This window comes from Tachypleus tridentatus, unplaced genomic scaffold, assembly GCF_004210375.1.
Source record: "Tachypleus tridentatus isolate NWPU-2018 unplaced genomic scaffold, ASM421037v1 Hic_cluster_2, whole genome shotgun sequence".
NCBI lineage: Eukaryota > Metazoa > Arthropoda > Merostomata > Xiphosura > Limulidae > Tachypleus > Tachypleus tridentatus.
This window is the reverse complement of record NW_027467782.1, coordinates 56,606,141-56,621,559: the sequence shown is the minus strand read 5'-3', so window position 1 is coordinate 56,621,559 and position 15,419 is coordinate 56,606,141. Positions and strand designations below refer to the sequence as shown.

Sequence of the window (15,419 nt, the reverse complement as noted above, 5' to 3'; positions counted from 1 at the left end):
TTATTAACTATCTTTACCTGGTGTTATAGAACTGTCTCCTGAAATATAGGTTTTTATCAACAATCTTTACCTGGTGTTATAGAACTGTCTCCTGAAATATGGGTTTTTATCAACTATCTGTACCTGGTGTTATAGAACTGTCTCCTGAAATATGGGTTTACATCAACTATCTGTACCTGGTGTTATACAACTGTCTCCTAAAACATAGGTTTTTATTAATTATCTTTACCTGGTGTTATAGAACTGTCTCCTAAAATATAGGTTTTTATCAACTATCTTTACCTGGTGTTATAGAACTGTCTCCTGAAATATGGGTTTTTATCAACTATCTTTACCTGGTGTTATAGAACTGTCTCCTGAAATATGGATTTACATCAACTATCTGTACCTGGTGTTATACAACTGTCTCCTAAAACATAGGTTTTTATTAACTATCTTTACCTGGTGTTATAGAACTGTCTCCTAAAATATAGGTTTTTATTAACTATCTTTACCTGGTGTTATAGAACTCTCTCCTGAAATATAGGTTTTTATCAACTATCTGTACCTGGTGTTATAGAACTGTCTCCTGAAATATGGGTTTTTATCAACTATCTTTACCTGGTGTTATAGAACTCTCTCCTGAAATATGGGTTTACATCAACTATCTGTACCTGGTGTTATACAACTGTCTCCTGAAATATAGGTTTATATCAACTATCTACACCTGGTGTTATACAACTGTCTCCTGAAATATAGGTTTATATCAACTATCTGTACCTGGTGTTATACAACTGTCTCCTGAAATATAGGTTTTTATCAACTATCTGTACCTGGTGTTATAGAACTGTCTCCTGAAATATGGGTTTTTATCAACTATCTTTACCTGGTGTTATAGAACTGTCTCCTGAAATATGGGTTTACATCAACTATCTGTACCTGGTGTTATACAACTGTCTCCTAAAACATAGGTTTTTATTAACTATCTTTACCTGGTGTTATAGAACTGTCTCATAAAATGTAGGTTTTTATCAACTATCTTTACCTGGTGTTATACAACTGTCTCCTGAAATATAGGTTTTTATTAACTATCTTTACCTGGTGTTATAGAACTGTCTCCTAAAATATAGGTTTTTATTAACTATCTTTACCTGGTGTTATAGAACTGTCTCCTGAAATATAGGTTTTTATCAACAATCTTTACCTGGTGTTATACAACTGTCTCCTGAAATATAGGTTTTTATCAACTATCTGTACCTGGTGTTATAGAACTGTCTCCTGAAATATGGGTTTACATCAACTATCTGTACCTGGTGTTATACAACTGTCTCCTGAAATATAGGTTTTTATCAACTATCTGTACCTGGTGTTATAGAACTGTCTCCTGAAATATGGGTTTTTATCAACTATCTTTACCTGGTGTTATAGAACTGTCTCCTGAAATATGGGTTTTTATCAACTATCTGTACCTGGTGTTATAGAACTGTCTCCTGAAATATGGGTTTACATCAACTATCTGTACCTGGTGTTATACAACTGTCTCCTAAAACATAGGTTTTTATTAACTATCTTTACCTGGTGTTATAGAACTGTCTCCTAAAATATAGGTTTTTATTAACTATCTTTACCTGGTGTTATAGAACTGTCTCCTGAAATATAGGTTTTTATCAACTATCTGTACCTGGTGTTATAGAACTGTCTCCTGAAATATGGGTTTTTATCAACTATCTTTACCTGGTGTTATAGAACTGTCTCCTGAAATATGGATTTACATCAACTATCTGTACCTGGTGTTATACAACTGTCTCCTAAAACATAGGTTTTTATTAACTATTTTTACCTGGTGTTATAGAACTGTCTCCTAAAATATAGGTTTTTATTAACTATCTTTACCTGGTGTTATAGAACTGTCTCCTGAAATATAGGTTTTTATCAACTATCTGTACCTGGTGTTATAGAACTGTCTCCTGAAATATGGGTTTTTATCAACTATCTTTACCTGGTGTTATAGAACTGTCTCCTGAAATATGGGTTTACATCAACTATCTGTACCTGGTGTTATACAACTGTCTCCTGAAATATAGGTTTATATCAACTATCTACACCTGGTGTTATAGAACTGTCTCCTGTAATATAGGTTTATATCAACTATCTGTACGTGGTGTTATAGAACTGTCTCCTGTAATATAGTTTTTTCGCAACTATCTTTACCTGGTGTTATAGAACTGTCTCCTGAAATATAGGTTTATATCAACTATCTACACCTGGTGTTATAGAACTGTCTCCTGTAATATAGGTTTTTATCAAGTTATAGAACTGTCTCCTGAAATATAGGTTTATATCAACTATCTACACCTGGTGTTATAGAACTGTCTCCTGTAATGTAGTTTTTTATCAACTATCTTATCCTGGTGTTATAGAACTGTCTCCTGAAATATAGGTTTATATCAACTATCTACACCTGGTGTTATAGAACTGTCTCCTGTAATATAGGTTTTTATCAAGTTATAGAACTGTCTCCTGAAATATAGGTTTATATCAACAATCTACACCTGGTGTTATAGAACTGTCTCCTGTAATATAGGTTTTTATCAAGTTATAGAACTGTCTCCTGAAATATAGGTTTTTATCAACTATCTGTACCTGGTGTTATAGAACTGTCTCCTGAAATATGGGTTTTTATCAACTATCTTTACCTGGTGTTATAGAACTCTCTCCTGAAATATGGGTTTACATCAACTATCTGTACCTGGTGTTATACAACTGTCTCCTGAAATATAGGTTTATATCAACTATCTACACCTGGTGTTATACAACTGTCTCCTGAAATATAGGTTTATATCAACTATCTGTACCTGGTGTTATACAACTGTCTCCTGAAATATAGGTTTTTATCAACTATCTGTACCTGGTGTTATAGAACTGTCTCCTGAAATATGGGTTTTTATCAACTATCTTTACCTGGTGTTATAGAACTGTCTCCTGAAATATGGGTTTACATCAACTATCTGTACCTGGTGTTATACAACTGTCTCCTAAAACATAGGTTTTTATTAACTATCTTTACCTGGTGTTATACAACTGTCTCCTAAAATATAGGTTTTTATTAACTATCTTTACCTGGTGTTATAGAACTGTCTCCTGAAATATAGGTTTTTATCAACTATCTGTACCTGGTGTTATAGAACTGTCTCCTGAAATATGGGTTTTTATCAACTATCTTTACCTGGTGTTATAGAACTGTCTCCTGAAATATGGGTTTACATCAACTATCTGTACCTGGTGTTATACAACTGTCTCCTGAAATATAGGTTTATATCAACTATCTACACCTGGTGTTATAGAACTGTCTCCTGTAATATAGGTTTATATCAACTATCTGTACGTGGTGTTATAGAACTGTCTCCTGTAATATAGTTTTTTCGCAACTATCTTTACCTGGTGTTATAGAACTGTCTCCTGAAATATAGGTTTATATCAACTATCTACACCTGGTGTTATAGAACTGTCTCCTGTAATATAGGTTTTTATCAAGTTATAGAACTGTCTCCTGAAATATAGGTTTATATCAGCTATCTACACCTGGTGTTATAGAACTGTCTCCTGTAATATAGGTTTATATCAACTATCTGTACCTGGTGTTATACAACTGTCTCCTGAAATATAGGTTTTTATCAACTATCTGTACCTGGTGTTATAGAACTGTCTCCTGAAATATGGGTTTTTATCAACTATCTTTACCTGGTGTTATAGAACTGTCTCCTGAAATATGGGTTTACATCAACTATCTGTACCTGGTGTTATACAACTGTCTCCTAAAACATAGGTTTTTATTAACTATCTTTACCTGGTGTTATACAACTGTCTCCTAAAATATAGGTTTTTATTAACTATCTTTACCTGGTGTTATAGAACTGTCTCCTGAAATATAGGTTTTTATCAACTATCTGTACCTGGTGTTATAGAACTGTCTCCTGAAATATGGGTTTTTATCAACTATCTTTACCTGGTGTTATAGAACTGTCTCCTGAAATATGGGTTTACATCAACTATCTGTACCTGGTGTTATACAACTGTCTCCTGAAATATAGGTTTATATCAACTATCTACACCTGGTGTTATAGAACTGTCTCCTGTAATATAGGTTTATATCAACTATCTGTACGTGGTGTTATAGAACTGTCTCCTGTAATATAGTTTTTCGCAACTATCTTTACCTGGTGTTATAGAACTGTCTCCTGAAATATAGGTTTATATCAACTATCTACACCTGGTGTTATAGAACTGTCTCCTGTAATATAGGTTTTTATCAAGTTATAGAACTGTCTCCTGAAATATAGGTTTATATCAGCTATCTACACCTGGTGTTATAGAACTGTCTCCTGTAATATAGGTTTATATCAACTATCTGTACCTGGTGTTATAGAACTGTCTCCTGTAATATAGTTTTTTATCAACTATCTTTACCTGGTGTTATAGAACTGTCTCCTGAAATATAGGTTTATATCAACTATCTACACCTGGTGTTATAGAACTGTCTCCTGTAATATAGGTTTTATCAAGTTATAGAACTGTCTCCTGAAATATAGGTTTATATCAACAATCTACACCTGGTGTTATAGAACTGTCTCCTGTAATATAGGTTTTTATCAAGTTATAGAACTGTCTCCTGAAATATAGGTTTTTATCAACTATCTGTACCTGGTGTTATAGAACTGTCTCCTGAAATATAGGTTTTTATCAACTATCTGTACCTGGTGTTATAGAACTGTCTCCTGTAATATAGGTTTTATCAACTATCTGTACCTGGTGTTATAGAACTGTCTCCTGTAATATAGGTTTTTATCAACAATCTCTCTATGTGTGATACGATATAATTTTGATTTAAACCACGGGTCTTTATCAATGTAATTACGTCATTAAACATAAAATAGTTGGAGATTAGTTATTACAAAGGAAAGTTATTTCACTAGAACGTAGTCGTTAAACATAAATATATAATTCACAACTACAGCGACGATTCAAATACAGCAGTCTTTAATTTTGAAACACCGATAAACTTAGCCGTTCCCAAGTTTAAAATACCGATAAACCGCGATCCGAATTTTGAAATACTAAAAAGAAAAAAATGTATCCATTCTTGGTCATCTGACGTCACTAGGTCTTTGTCCGACGTTTGAGCCCGAACCTTGGAGCTATTGACATATTTATAATACAGAGCGTCTTCGGCTTAATGAGATCTCGAACCCTGGACCTTTCGACCTCCAACATAACATTTTACTGTGATTATTACTGTATTTAGATCTTTATGTAATGATTACATCCATTACATCCGAGTAATAATTAGTTTCATTTCTTTTTGGACTGGGCGTGGTTTTGTATTTAGCATACTGTGACCGTGGGCGCGCTTTAAAACTATACACGGTAAGCTGACGATTCCGCTCCGTAGACTGAATTACGCAGCATATATTAGGTCTACCAAGACGACAATAGCCCAAGGGTTAGCTGACCATCTGACGTCTCTACAGTTTATCAGATTAATATTAGGGAAAATTCCTGATGACAGTTATGCCTAATTTTATGTAACAATTCCATCGCAAAGGAACACTTGTATTTGCCTGTGTACTTCATAAACGTTAAATAATTTCCTTACTTGGACACACGTTATGATTAAACATGTGTATTTTGAATTCCTAATACTGAATACCACAAGGACATATTAAAATGTTAGATGAGCCATAAAATACGACACACCTGATAGTCCGTAAATGAACTTGATACAACACGCGCAATAGCCCGCGAGCGACGCCGATATGGCACGCGCAATAGCCCGAGGTGACACCGATATGACACGCGCAATAGCACGAGGTGACATCGATATTACATGTACAATTGCCCGCGAGTAACTCATAAAGAAGTAAGCGTCCTTTCCAGAATAATCCGTTATAATTTACACATCTTGCTTTACGAATACGTATCTTATTTATACTTAACTCTAAGGACATTTTAACAAGAGGGTTACAAACTCGAGCATTACGAAGACTTTTCACAGGTCGCTTGTTTAACTTTAAAGTAATATGAGAAGTGACTGGTTAGAAAGAGATGTTCAAACGTTGTTTAACGGCGTCCTCTGGAAATGATCAAGCGTCTTTTAAAATCTTTCCTTGACCAAATGTAGATTTATTTGTGTTGAAATAAACCGTTAGCTGCTAAGCCTCACCTTTCCTTTGTTTTCCCAGGACCAGTCCAGTCCACAGAAGTAAAAGGAAAGACCACCTGTTTGAGAAGTTTCCGAACTTCATCGAGATGATACTCATTTATCCACTCCGTGTTATAAACGTCAGCACACAGTCAGGTGTCAGCCGATGTATGGTAGAGATCCAGACCGTGCTCGGCACGTAAAGATTTGCTTCACGAAACTGCTACGTCAGGCCGGTCGTCCAGGACCACATGGCGATTCCCGCGGGGGCAAGACTGAGAGACCGAGATGTTCGGAGCCACGAAGACAGACAGAATGATTGTCTTATACGGTTACATCAACACTTTATGGCTCCGAGATGCTTGGCCCCAAACATCTTGCTCGTTCGCCACTAGATGGCAGCGCGTGACAGACATTATTACAGCCAAACTGAAACCAAAATTCAACATGTATGTTACGAAAGTCACATTAATCCAACAAATAGAAACCTCCAACTGCAAAATAACGGGTTTCTCGTCTCATCTCATTTATTTTTTATTTACTCAGATAACATAAAATTAGTAGTTCTTTATAAGATTTTGTGTAATTATATCCACTGGAATAGTGTGTGTATGTATTTTCTTACAGCAAAGCCACATCGGTCTATCTGCTGAGTCCACCGAGAGGAATCGAAACCCTGATTTTAGGGTTGTAAATCTATAAACTTACCACTGTATCAGTGGAAAACTGCTAGAATAGTAATTACGTTGGGATTTATTTCCTTTAACAACAAGAGTTGATAGAATACATTAACAAAAAATTAAATATAAGTTGTTAATGGTTTTTTTTTATATATAAAGGTTAAAGAAAAGGATAAAAACACATGGAAAGTTATAGAGATATACAAATAAACAAACAGAGATAGAGAGAAAGTGCAGTAGTATCAGACAATTAACTAGATGTGTAAGCCGTCAGACAAGAAGAACTGTTTTCCATCAATGAATAATAACTGAGACTTATGTCTTCCAAACAGTCATCCACGATCTCTCAGATGTTGTGTTTCGAACCTTACTTAAAGTCTGATAAGTAATGGGAATTATATTTGAAACTGGTTTCCGTAACACCATTATTAATTTGAAACCGAAACATAGAACATAATTATCTATGTGAAACTGAAATATAGAACGTCATTATTCATGTGAAACCGAAACATAGAACATCATTATTAATTTGAAACCGAAACATGGAACATAATTATCCATGTGAAACTGAAATATAGAGCACCATTATTCATGTGAAACCGAAACATAGAACATCATTATTCGTGTAAAACTGAAATATAGAACTTCATTATTCATGTGATACTGAAAGCTAGAACATCATTATTCATGTGAAACCGAAACATAGAACATCATTATTAATTTGAAACCGAAACAGAGAACATCATTATTAATTTGAAACCGAAACATAGAACATAATTATCCATGTGAAACTGAAATATAGAACGTCATTATTAATTTGAAACCGAAACATGGAACATAATTATCCATGTGAAACTGAAATATAGAGCACCATTATTCATGTGAAACCGAAACATAGAACATCATTATTCATGTGAAACCGAAACATAGAACATCATTATTAATTTGAAACCGAAACATAGAACATAATTATCCATGTGAAACTGAAATATAGAGCACCATTATTCATGTGAAACCGAAACAAAGAACATCATTATTCATGTAAAACTGAAACATAGAACATCATTATTAATTTGAAACCGAAACATAGAACATAATTATCCATGTGAAACTGAAATATAGAACGTCATTATTAATTTGAAACCGAAACATGGAACATAATTATCCATGTGAAACTGAAATATAGAGCACCATTATTCATGTGAAACCGAAACATAGAACATCATTTATCATGTGAAACTGAAATATAGAACGTCATTATTCATTTGAAACCAAAACATAAAACATCATTATTAATGTGAAACCGAAACACAGAGCATTATTATTCATGTAAAGCAGGGGATGTGGTTATTGAATTCACTCACTGGCTCATTGTGTCTCGGAACTTCTTAAGAAAGAAACATTGTACATTTTTCTGTTTGTTTTTTATTGTTTTTGGTTACATTTCGAGCCAACTGGATTAGAATTTATGTGATTAGCGCAAAAGAAAGGTTATGTCATAAAATTGATTTAGGCCAAAAACCTGAACCATTCATTTCTGTCTGTTTGTTTTTCACTCAGAGCAATGACTATTACTGTGTACAATGTAGTAAACTCAGTAAGTCGTCACTGAGGTTGCATTACAGACAAACCTGATTTTAAACATATGTATGTAGTGATTAAATAACTAGTGTTAGCAGACAGTCACATTAACCATATTTCCTCTTATTAGACTTGTGATGAAAGTTAAAACAGCTGGAAGCGATAAATGTTGTCCACTGGAGGTTTGTGACAGTTTAGAAACTACAACACTGTTCAGGGGTAACAAAGGATGTAGTAAATATTGATTGTTTGTATAAAAAACAGTCAAATTCATAACTCATTTTGACCTTGTCTTATCACGATTCAAGCCGTTTTATTTTTGTTTGGATTAACACTGTAATCAAAGTTAAGATAACAACTGCCGAAGAATATTCCTCGGCCCGGTATGGCCAGGTGATTAAGGCACTTGTTTCGTAATCAGACGGTCGCAGGTTCGAATCCCCCTCACACCAAACACGTTCGCCCTTTCAGCCGTGAGGGCGTTATAATGTTACGGACAATGTTATAATGTTACGTTGGTAAAAGAGTAATCCAAGAGTTAACGATGGGTAGTGATTAATCAGAGAGTCGCGGGTTCGAATCCCCGTAACATTAAATATGCTCGCCCTTTCAGCCGTGGGGGCGTCATAATGTCACGATCAATGCCATTATTCGTTGCCCAAGTAGCCCAAGAGTTGGAGGTGGGTAGTGATGACTAGCTCCCTTCCATCTAGTCTTACACTGGTAATTTAGGGACGGCTAGCCCAGATAGCCCTCGTGTAGCCTTGCTCAAAATTCAAAACAAATCAAACAATATTCTTAAGTACATTACCACTAATTAACAACATTTGTAAAGAATGAAAAAAACGTAAAAAGTTGAATCTTCTAAATTTAGAATTAAGATAGGAATCGATATGAGCTCATAGAAAAACATAGCACTGGAAAAGTTCGCCCAATAAGGATTTTTTCTTTAAAACCACGTGTCTTAGTTAAATGAAGTCCGAAGAAATTGACGTCAGATAGCTTTCAATACTTTACACGGAAGTGATTAATTCATTATGTTTTGCACTGATCATCAGTATTTGGGATAATTCTCGATAAGCGATTAAAATAATAAATAAAATTTGGGAAGAAAACAGATTTTGAAAGCTATATATCACATATTAAGTAAAATAGGAATACGTGAAACCTTAAGGTTCTCAAGAGACTTTTGCAAAAATAATTTAAACTATCAGTGGAAACTTATCTTAACAATTAATAATTAATGGACTGTTTGTGTTAAATTTCGCGCATAGCTACACGAGGACTATCTGTGCTAGCCGTCCCTAATTTTGCAGTGTAAGACTAGAGGGAAGGCAGCTAGTCATCACCACCCATCGCCAATTATTAAACTACTCCTTTACTAACGAATAGTGGGATTGACCGTCACATTATAATGCCCTCACGGCTGAAAGGGCGAGCGTGTTTGGTGTCAGGGGGGGATTCGAACCTGCGACACTCAGCTTACGAGTAGAGTGCCTTATCCATTTGGCCATGCCGGGCCTGAAATAATTAATATGCTCAGAACATACGTGTTTTAGGAAGATATTTTAATATAAAATGTGTGTGTGTTTGTGTTTTTTCTTAAAGCAACTTTGGGGGACTGAAATGTAAACATTTTCGTATCATAAGGTTTTGCCATTTATAAAAAAATATGTTTAATTGTAAATAGAATATGATGCTAATATTTACCGTTAAGCTCTCACCGAGTTCTCCGGCCAGGCGGTGAAGGCAATCCTCGTAATCTGAGGATTGTAGGCTCGATTCCCGAAATCTCCAAACATGCTCATCCTTTTAGTTTTGAGGGCGTTATAATGTGACGGTCACTCCTACTATTCCTTAGTAAAAGAGTAGCCCAAGAGTTGGCGGTGGGTTCCCTCTAGTCTTAAACTGCGAAATTAGGGACGGTTAGCGCAGATAGCCCTCGCGTAGCTTTGCGCGAAATTAAAAACAAACTCACCTGGTTTATATATATTCTGACAAAATTAGTTTCAATACTCGCCCTATCAAAGCAAGACGTGAAAATTCACCCAAAAGCTCAAATTTGTAAAGTGTTTTGTTTTTGAAAATGGTTTTGTCATACAGTCACTGTTCATCAACCATTTACGTCACTATTAAATCTTGCTGTTGTCGGGTGATGTCACAGGTTTAAACTGGACAGATATGTTTAAATAAAAATCATTTTCACTTAGATAGAGTTTCTTGCTTTAGTTTGAAGTTTTGGTAATCTTATGTAGTTTAAAATACCCCAACTAGTTTTCCAATAGTTGCGATAATAGTTCTATTCTCTACATGTTTCTTCTATTTCAGACCTATGATAAACCAAAACTCCGGGCAAAGTAAAAACAGTAATTTTTGTGCGAAAAACAAAGACATTTACCTCAAATGTGTTACACCTTTTATCTGAACAGTATTTATTAAACTTAGTTATTTTATGAAGTCGATAACTGATTTACAGTTTTATTGCACAGTAACATTTACTACACAATGTAACACAATGTTTTTATTAACAAGTCGAGGATTATATTTCATTACACTTTTTACTGTAGTTGTTTTGTATATATCACAATGGAGTTCTCACTTCGTTTAATAGTGGACTTATTTACATTATTACTCTGAAATAAAAACAACCATTAAAAAAAAATAAAAGTGAGATGTACAGGGTGCCCCAAAATTCTGGACTCATGTGAAAAAAAAACAAAACATAATTTATTATTCTAATTGCATGCCCTTAAGAGCAGTACACCTATCAGTTCTTGGTGTATTGTGCCACCAGAATGTGTTATTTCCTGACAACTGACGTTAGAAATACCTTTGTTTTTACTTTAAGAATATAATATCTGTTTTCCCCTATGGTTCCAGACTTTTGGGACACCCTGTACAAATCTGGCTCATTATTCTGAAAACGCTTCGCTAACTAGGTTTAACTACTATCCCACCAGGAAAAAAATACATATAAGAACACAGCACCTCAAGTGCCACCACACGGAAGAAGTACTTAAAACAATAAAAAAACGCAGAGAAGAAAAAAACAACAACACATGTCTATTAAATAAATGGATTAGAAATGGAACTATTTTAATGACTTAACTTACTACTATATTTTTAGTATCACTCCGATGTTATAATCCCAAATTGTTGTTCACTTGTTTTTATTTTCATTATGGATAACGATTCGTTTCGTACAGGCACCGTGGTTAAGGCACTCGACTCGTAATCCAAGGGTCGAGGGTTCGAATCCCCGCCACACCAAACATGCTCGCACTTTCAGCCGTGGGGCGTTATAAAGTTACGGTCAATCCCACTATTCGTTGGTGAAAGAGCAGCCCAAGGGTTGGCGGTGGGTGGTGATAACTAGGTATCTTTCCTCTAGTCTTACATTGCTAAATTAAGGACGGCTGCCGCAGATAGCCCTTGTGTAGCTTTGCGTAAAATTCAAAACAAACCAATCGTTTCCGATAAGACAAGCTGATATATAATTGTTATCGCTTGTTAACATTTAACTTCCACTACAATAACTGTGCTTAACTTATTCACTATATTCAATACTTGTTGTCTCATGTTTTCTATAAACTAAAAGAAAAAATCTCTCAGCTAAGATTGACCTGGAAAGTTGGTAAAACATGAATAAGGAACTTGGTGAAGAAGTTTGAAAGGTAACAATTACAAAGTTTACAACTAAACTAAATATTTCTCGTTTTTATATATACTCACATAAAGGCCTAACGCTCAATCGTGGAACCAAAGTAATAGATTAATAAGACCACTGAGTCAGGAGGGAAAAAACAAAGTATCGTCTGGACTTCACAGAAGAGTTCGAGTTTGAGAGCGCCATCTGCTTATTTCATATCAGTATATAAATAATTTTAAAATCCATCTAAAATACAATACAGATATGTTCTTACGACGCTATCTCTGTGCTGGATTTTGAACATTTCATATGCATAGAGCCCGGAGTATGAAAAATCTTGAGGAACGTTCTCATATATTGAAGAGTCGAGGATACAAAAGATCATAAACTAATCAAATATCTCTAGTGAATACAGATACCTGTCTCGCGTCGACGTCACACTACGAATCCTTCATTGTGCATGTCTCTGTGAGGGGTCTTCCTATAAGTTTCCAAGTGAAAGCAGTTAACGGGACTAAGTTATTGAAATTACTATTGAAGAGTGTTGTAATTTAGAGCTATTATGTGTCTTTTTTTTATAATAAAAACTGTGTTTTTACATGTTACGTATATGTACGAGTTATTTACTTTCTGGAACTCAATTTTTTTTTATCAGTTTGAACAGCACTTTATGAGCATGCGGACTAAATGACCAGGTCAACGACCTTTAGGATGCACCTATGACTGCCCTTGGAAAGAGTCAGTGAACAGCAGGTCTTGTAAGACGGATTTGTTTAACTGTTGAAAGTCGTTACAAAATTAACCCTAACCACCACTTAATCCAAATGAACATATTTTTATGTATGAATACTTTATCCACTATCTGAATCTACTGGGATAACATCTTTTCCTAACACTAGATGATAATCTTTCAATTCAGATAAAGCAACAAAGTGTATTCAGTGGTGACACATCTCGAACCACAGGCCTTGCGATCCGCAGCCTTAGAAGATGTTCAGTTTGCGTGTATCGGTCCTCACCTTTTCAGCACTATAAAGTGTTATTAATATTTATGAAATCTGACTAGTTTACAGAAATCTAAGATTTCAAGGTACATTCAAATTCGTTTCTTCTAAATTGGAAGATTACCATCTAGTGTTAGCAGATGTTGTTCCAATAGTGTCGTTTGGTGGACAACGTGTTCATACATAAAAATATGCTCACTTGGACTGAATGACGGTTAGGGTTAAGTATAATGTTACTAGTAAGGTTACATATATAGCAAGAACTCTTAGCACTTAAAAGCGGGTTATAACTGAGAATAGTAATAACACTTAGTTTTGAATAAAATTAAAATTATTTTCAGTAAAAGTTTTCTTCTCGAATTCATCAATAAGGCAACGGGCGCTTCAACAAAAATAAAAATAAAAAGGTAGGTTACAGGTAATATATGAGCAACATTATGGAAAATAAGTTCAAACCTTTTTACTTGAGGTAAAATAATAAAATAACGAAAACTCGATATCTAAGCCAGGTTTTTTTCAGATCGAAACTATCTAATTATTTAATTAATTAGAAATAATTATTCTAAACCAAAAAATACTAGATAAAATTAAAACACTAGTCCCAGAGTTATTGAGATAAACAACCAAGGAAGTGTTGTTCACTTGTTTAGTTTTATCAGTTTCTCTTTATGAAATTTCTCGTGAAACTCCGCGAGGGTTACCTTCATAATTTTGAGTTTAAGGACCAGACGCCAACTCATAGGTAACTCTAGGTTGAACAAACGTTAGAACATGACTGTTACGCTTATAAGGCACTTATATCTCAAAAACCTTATTTTTCCTGCAACGGGACTCGAACCTACAATATTTTGGTTTTGCACTTCTAGATCGTTGGTAAGTGCAAAAGTCTTCTTAATATATATTCGAAGGCTATGACGTTTAGATGGTCAGCAGCCCTTAGTCTATAGAGTTCAAACTTACTTGAATGTAGGTTATCTCAACCATTAAATGTGTTTTAGCTGTATAAAATCAACCATTGAATATCACATGTATGTCCAGTAAAAAAAAAAAAATCTTCTTTGTGAAGATCCATATATTAACAACTATTGAATGCTGCTAACATAACAACACATCTCCAGTCTCAAATCCTATTATTGTGTTGACAATTTAATACCAGAATTACTTTAGTTGTTGTCGTTAAAATGAAATCTTTAAATACCGGGAACGAAAGATATAAACACATCTATCAGTGTTTTCAGTTGTTATATTAGTTTATATATCAGCCACTAATTACACTGAGTTAATAAGCGTTAAGCAATAGCATTTTAACACTAAGTCAAAATCGTACGCATTCTACGTGTTTTAAAGCAATATTTCGTAAATAAGACACGGTTTACTAACCTGATATATTCCGTGAACGATTCAGAATAGACTCGTCTCAGTCAATAAACCCGGTCTCGTCTGACGGTCAGTCTTCAGTTCTATTCTGCAATGTTCCAATTTCAATGATGTGCCTCTCAGTGGCTCAGTGGTAAATCCAAAGGCATATAACAATAAAAAGTAGGTTATGATACTTGTGCCAGGCAAAGCACAGATAGCTTATTGTATACTTTTGCGCTTAACTACAAACCTCTCTGATTACGTAGAATCCTCCGAGACACGTGCATATCAAAGGCATCACCGAGAAGGAAAGCTTAAAGATTTATAAAACCAGAATAAGTGTCTTGGGTAGAAGGAATTATTATTCAAACTAACGTTGTTTCATAATTTTTATTTAACACTTCTTACTTTCTCTGTCGCTATTTCATCTGTGTTTCCCGCTAGCCGTCCCTAATTTAGCAGTGTAAGACCAGAGGAAGGGCAGCTAGTCATTACCACCCACCGCCAACTCTTGGGCTACTCTTTTATCAGCGAATAGTGGAATTGACCGCCACATTATAATGCCCCACGGATGAAAGGGTGAGCATATTTGGTGTGATGGGAATTCGAACCCGTGATCCTAGGATTACGAGTCGAGTGTCTTAACCCCCTGGCCATGCCGGGGCCTTCCCATAATGAAGCATGAGGAAGAGCTGTTAAAGTTAAAAATAAAATGAGCATTTAAAGTATTATGGAAACATTTCGATATGTTCCTTTGTATGATCTGTTTTCAGGGCAATGATAGTTACTTAGGAACAGTTTAGTGTTTAACATCAGAATTCGTTGTCACATTTATATAATAGTGAGCTGATGTGTTAAACGGATGTGAAGAGCACACACCGCCAAATTTTGGGCTACTCTTCCGTCACCGAACAGTGGGATTTGACTGTCAATGTCATAACGAATATTCTCGAAGAACGGATTACGCT

The 15,419-nt window shown here is 34.9% G+C and overlaps 1 protein-coding gene across 1 annotated transcript in view; it reads right to left on the bottom strand.

Moving 5' to 3' along the window:
* Positions 1-6,494, bottom strand: part of LOC143242335 (neurotrimin-like) — a 471,256-nt gene extending 464,762 nt beyond the window's left edge. The window contains exon 1 of the mRNA XM_076485695.1: positions 6,200-6,494. Coding sequence (XP_076341810.1) covers positions 6,200-6,296 — 97 coding nt within the window. The 5' untranslated portion in view covers positions 6,297-6,494. The remainder of the gene's footprint in view (positions 1-6,199) is intronic.
* Positions 6,495-15,419: the final 8,925 nt, after the last annotated feature.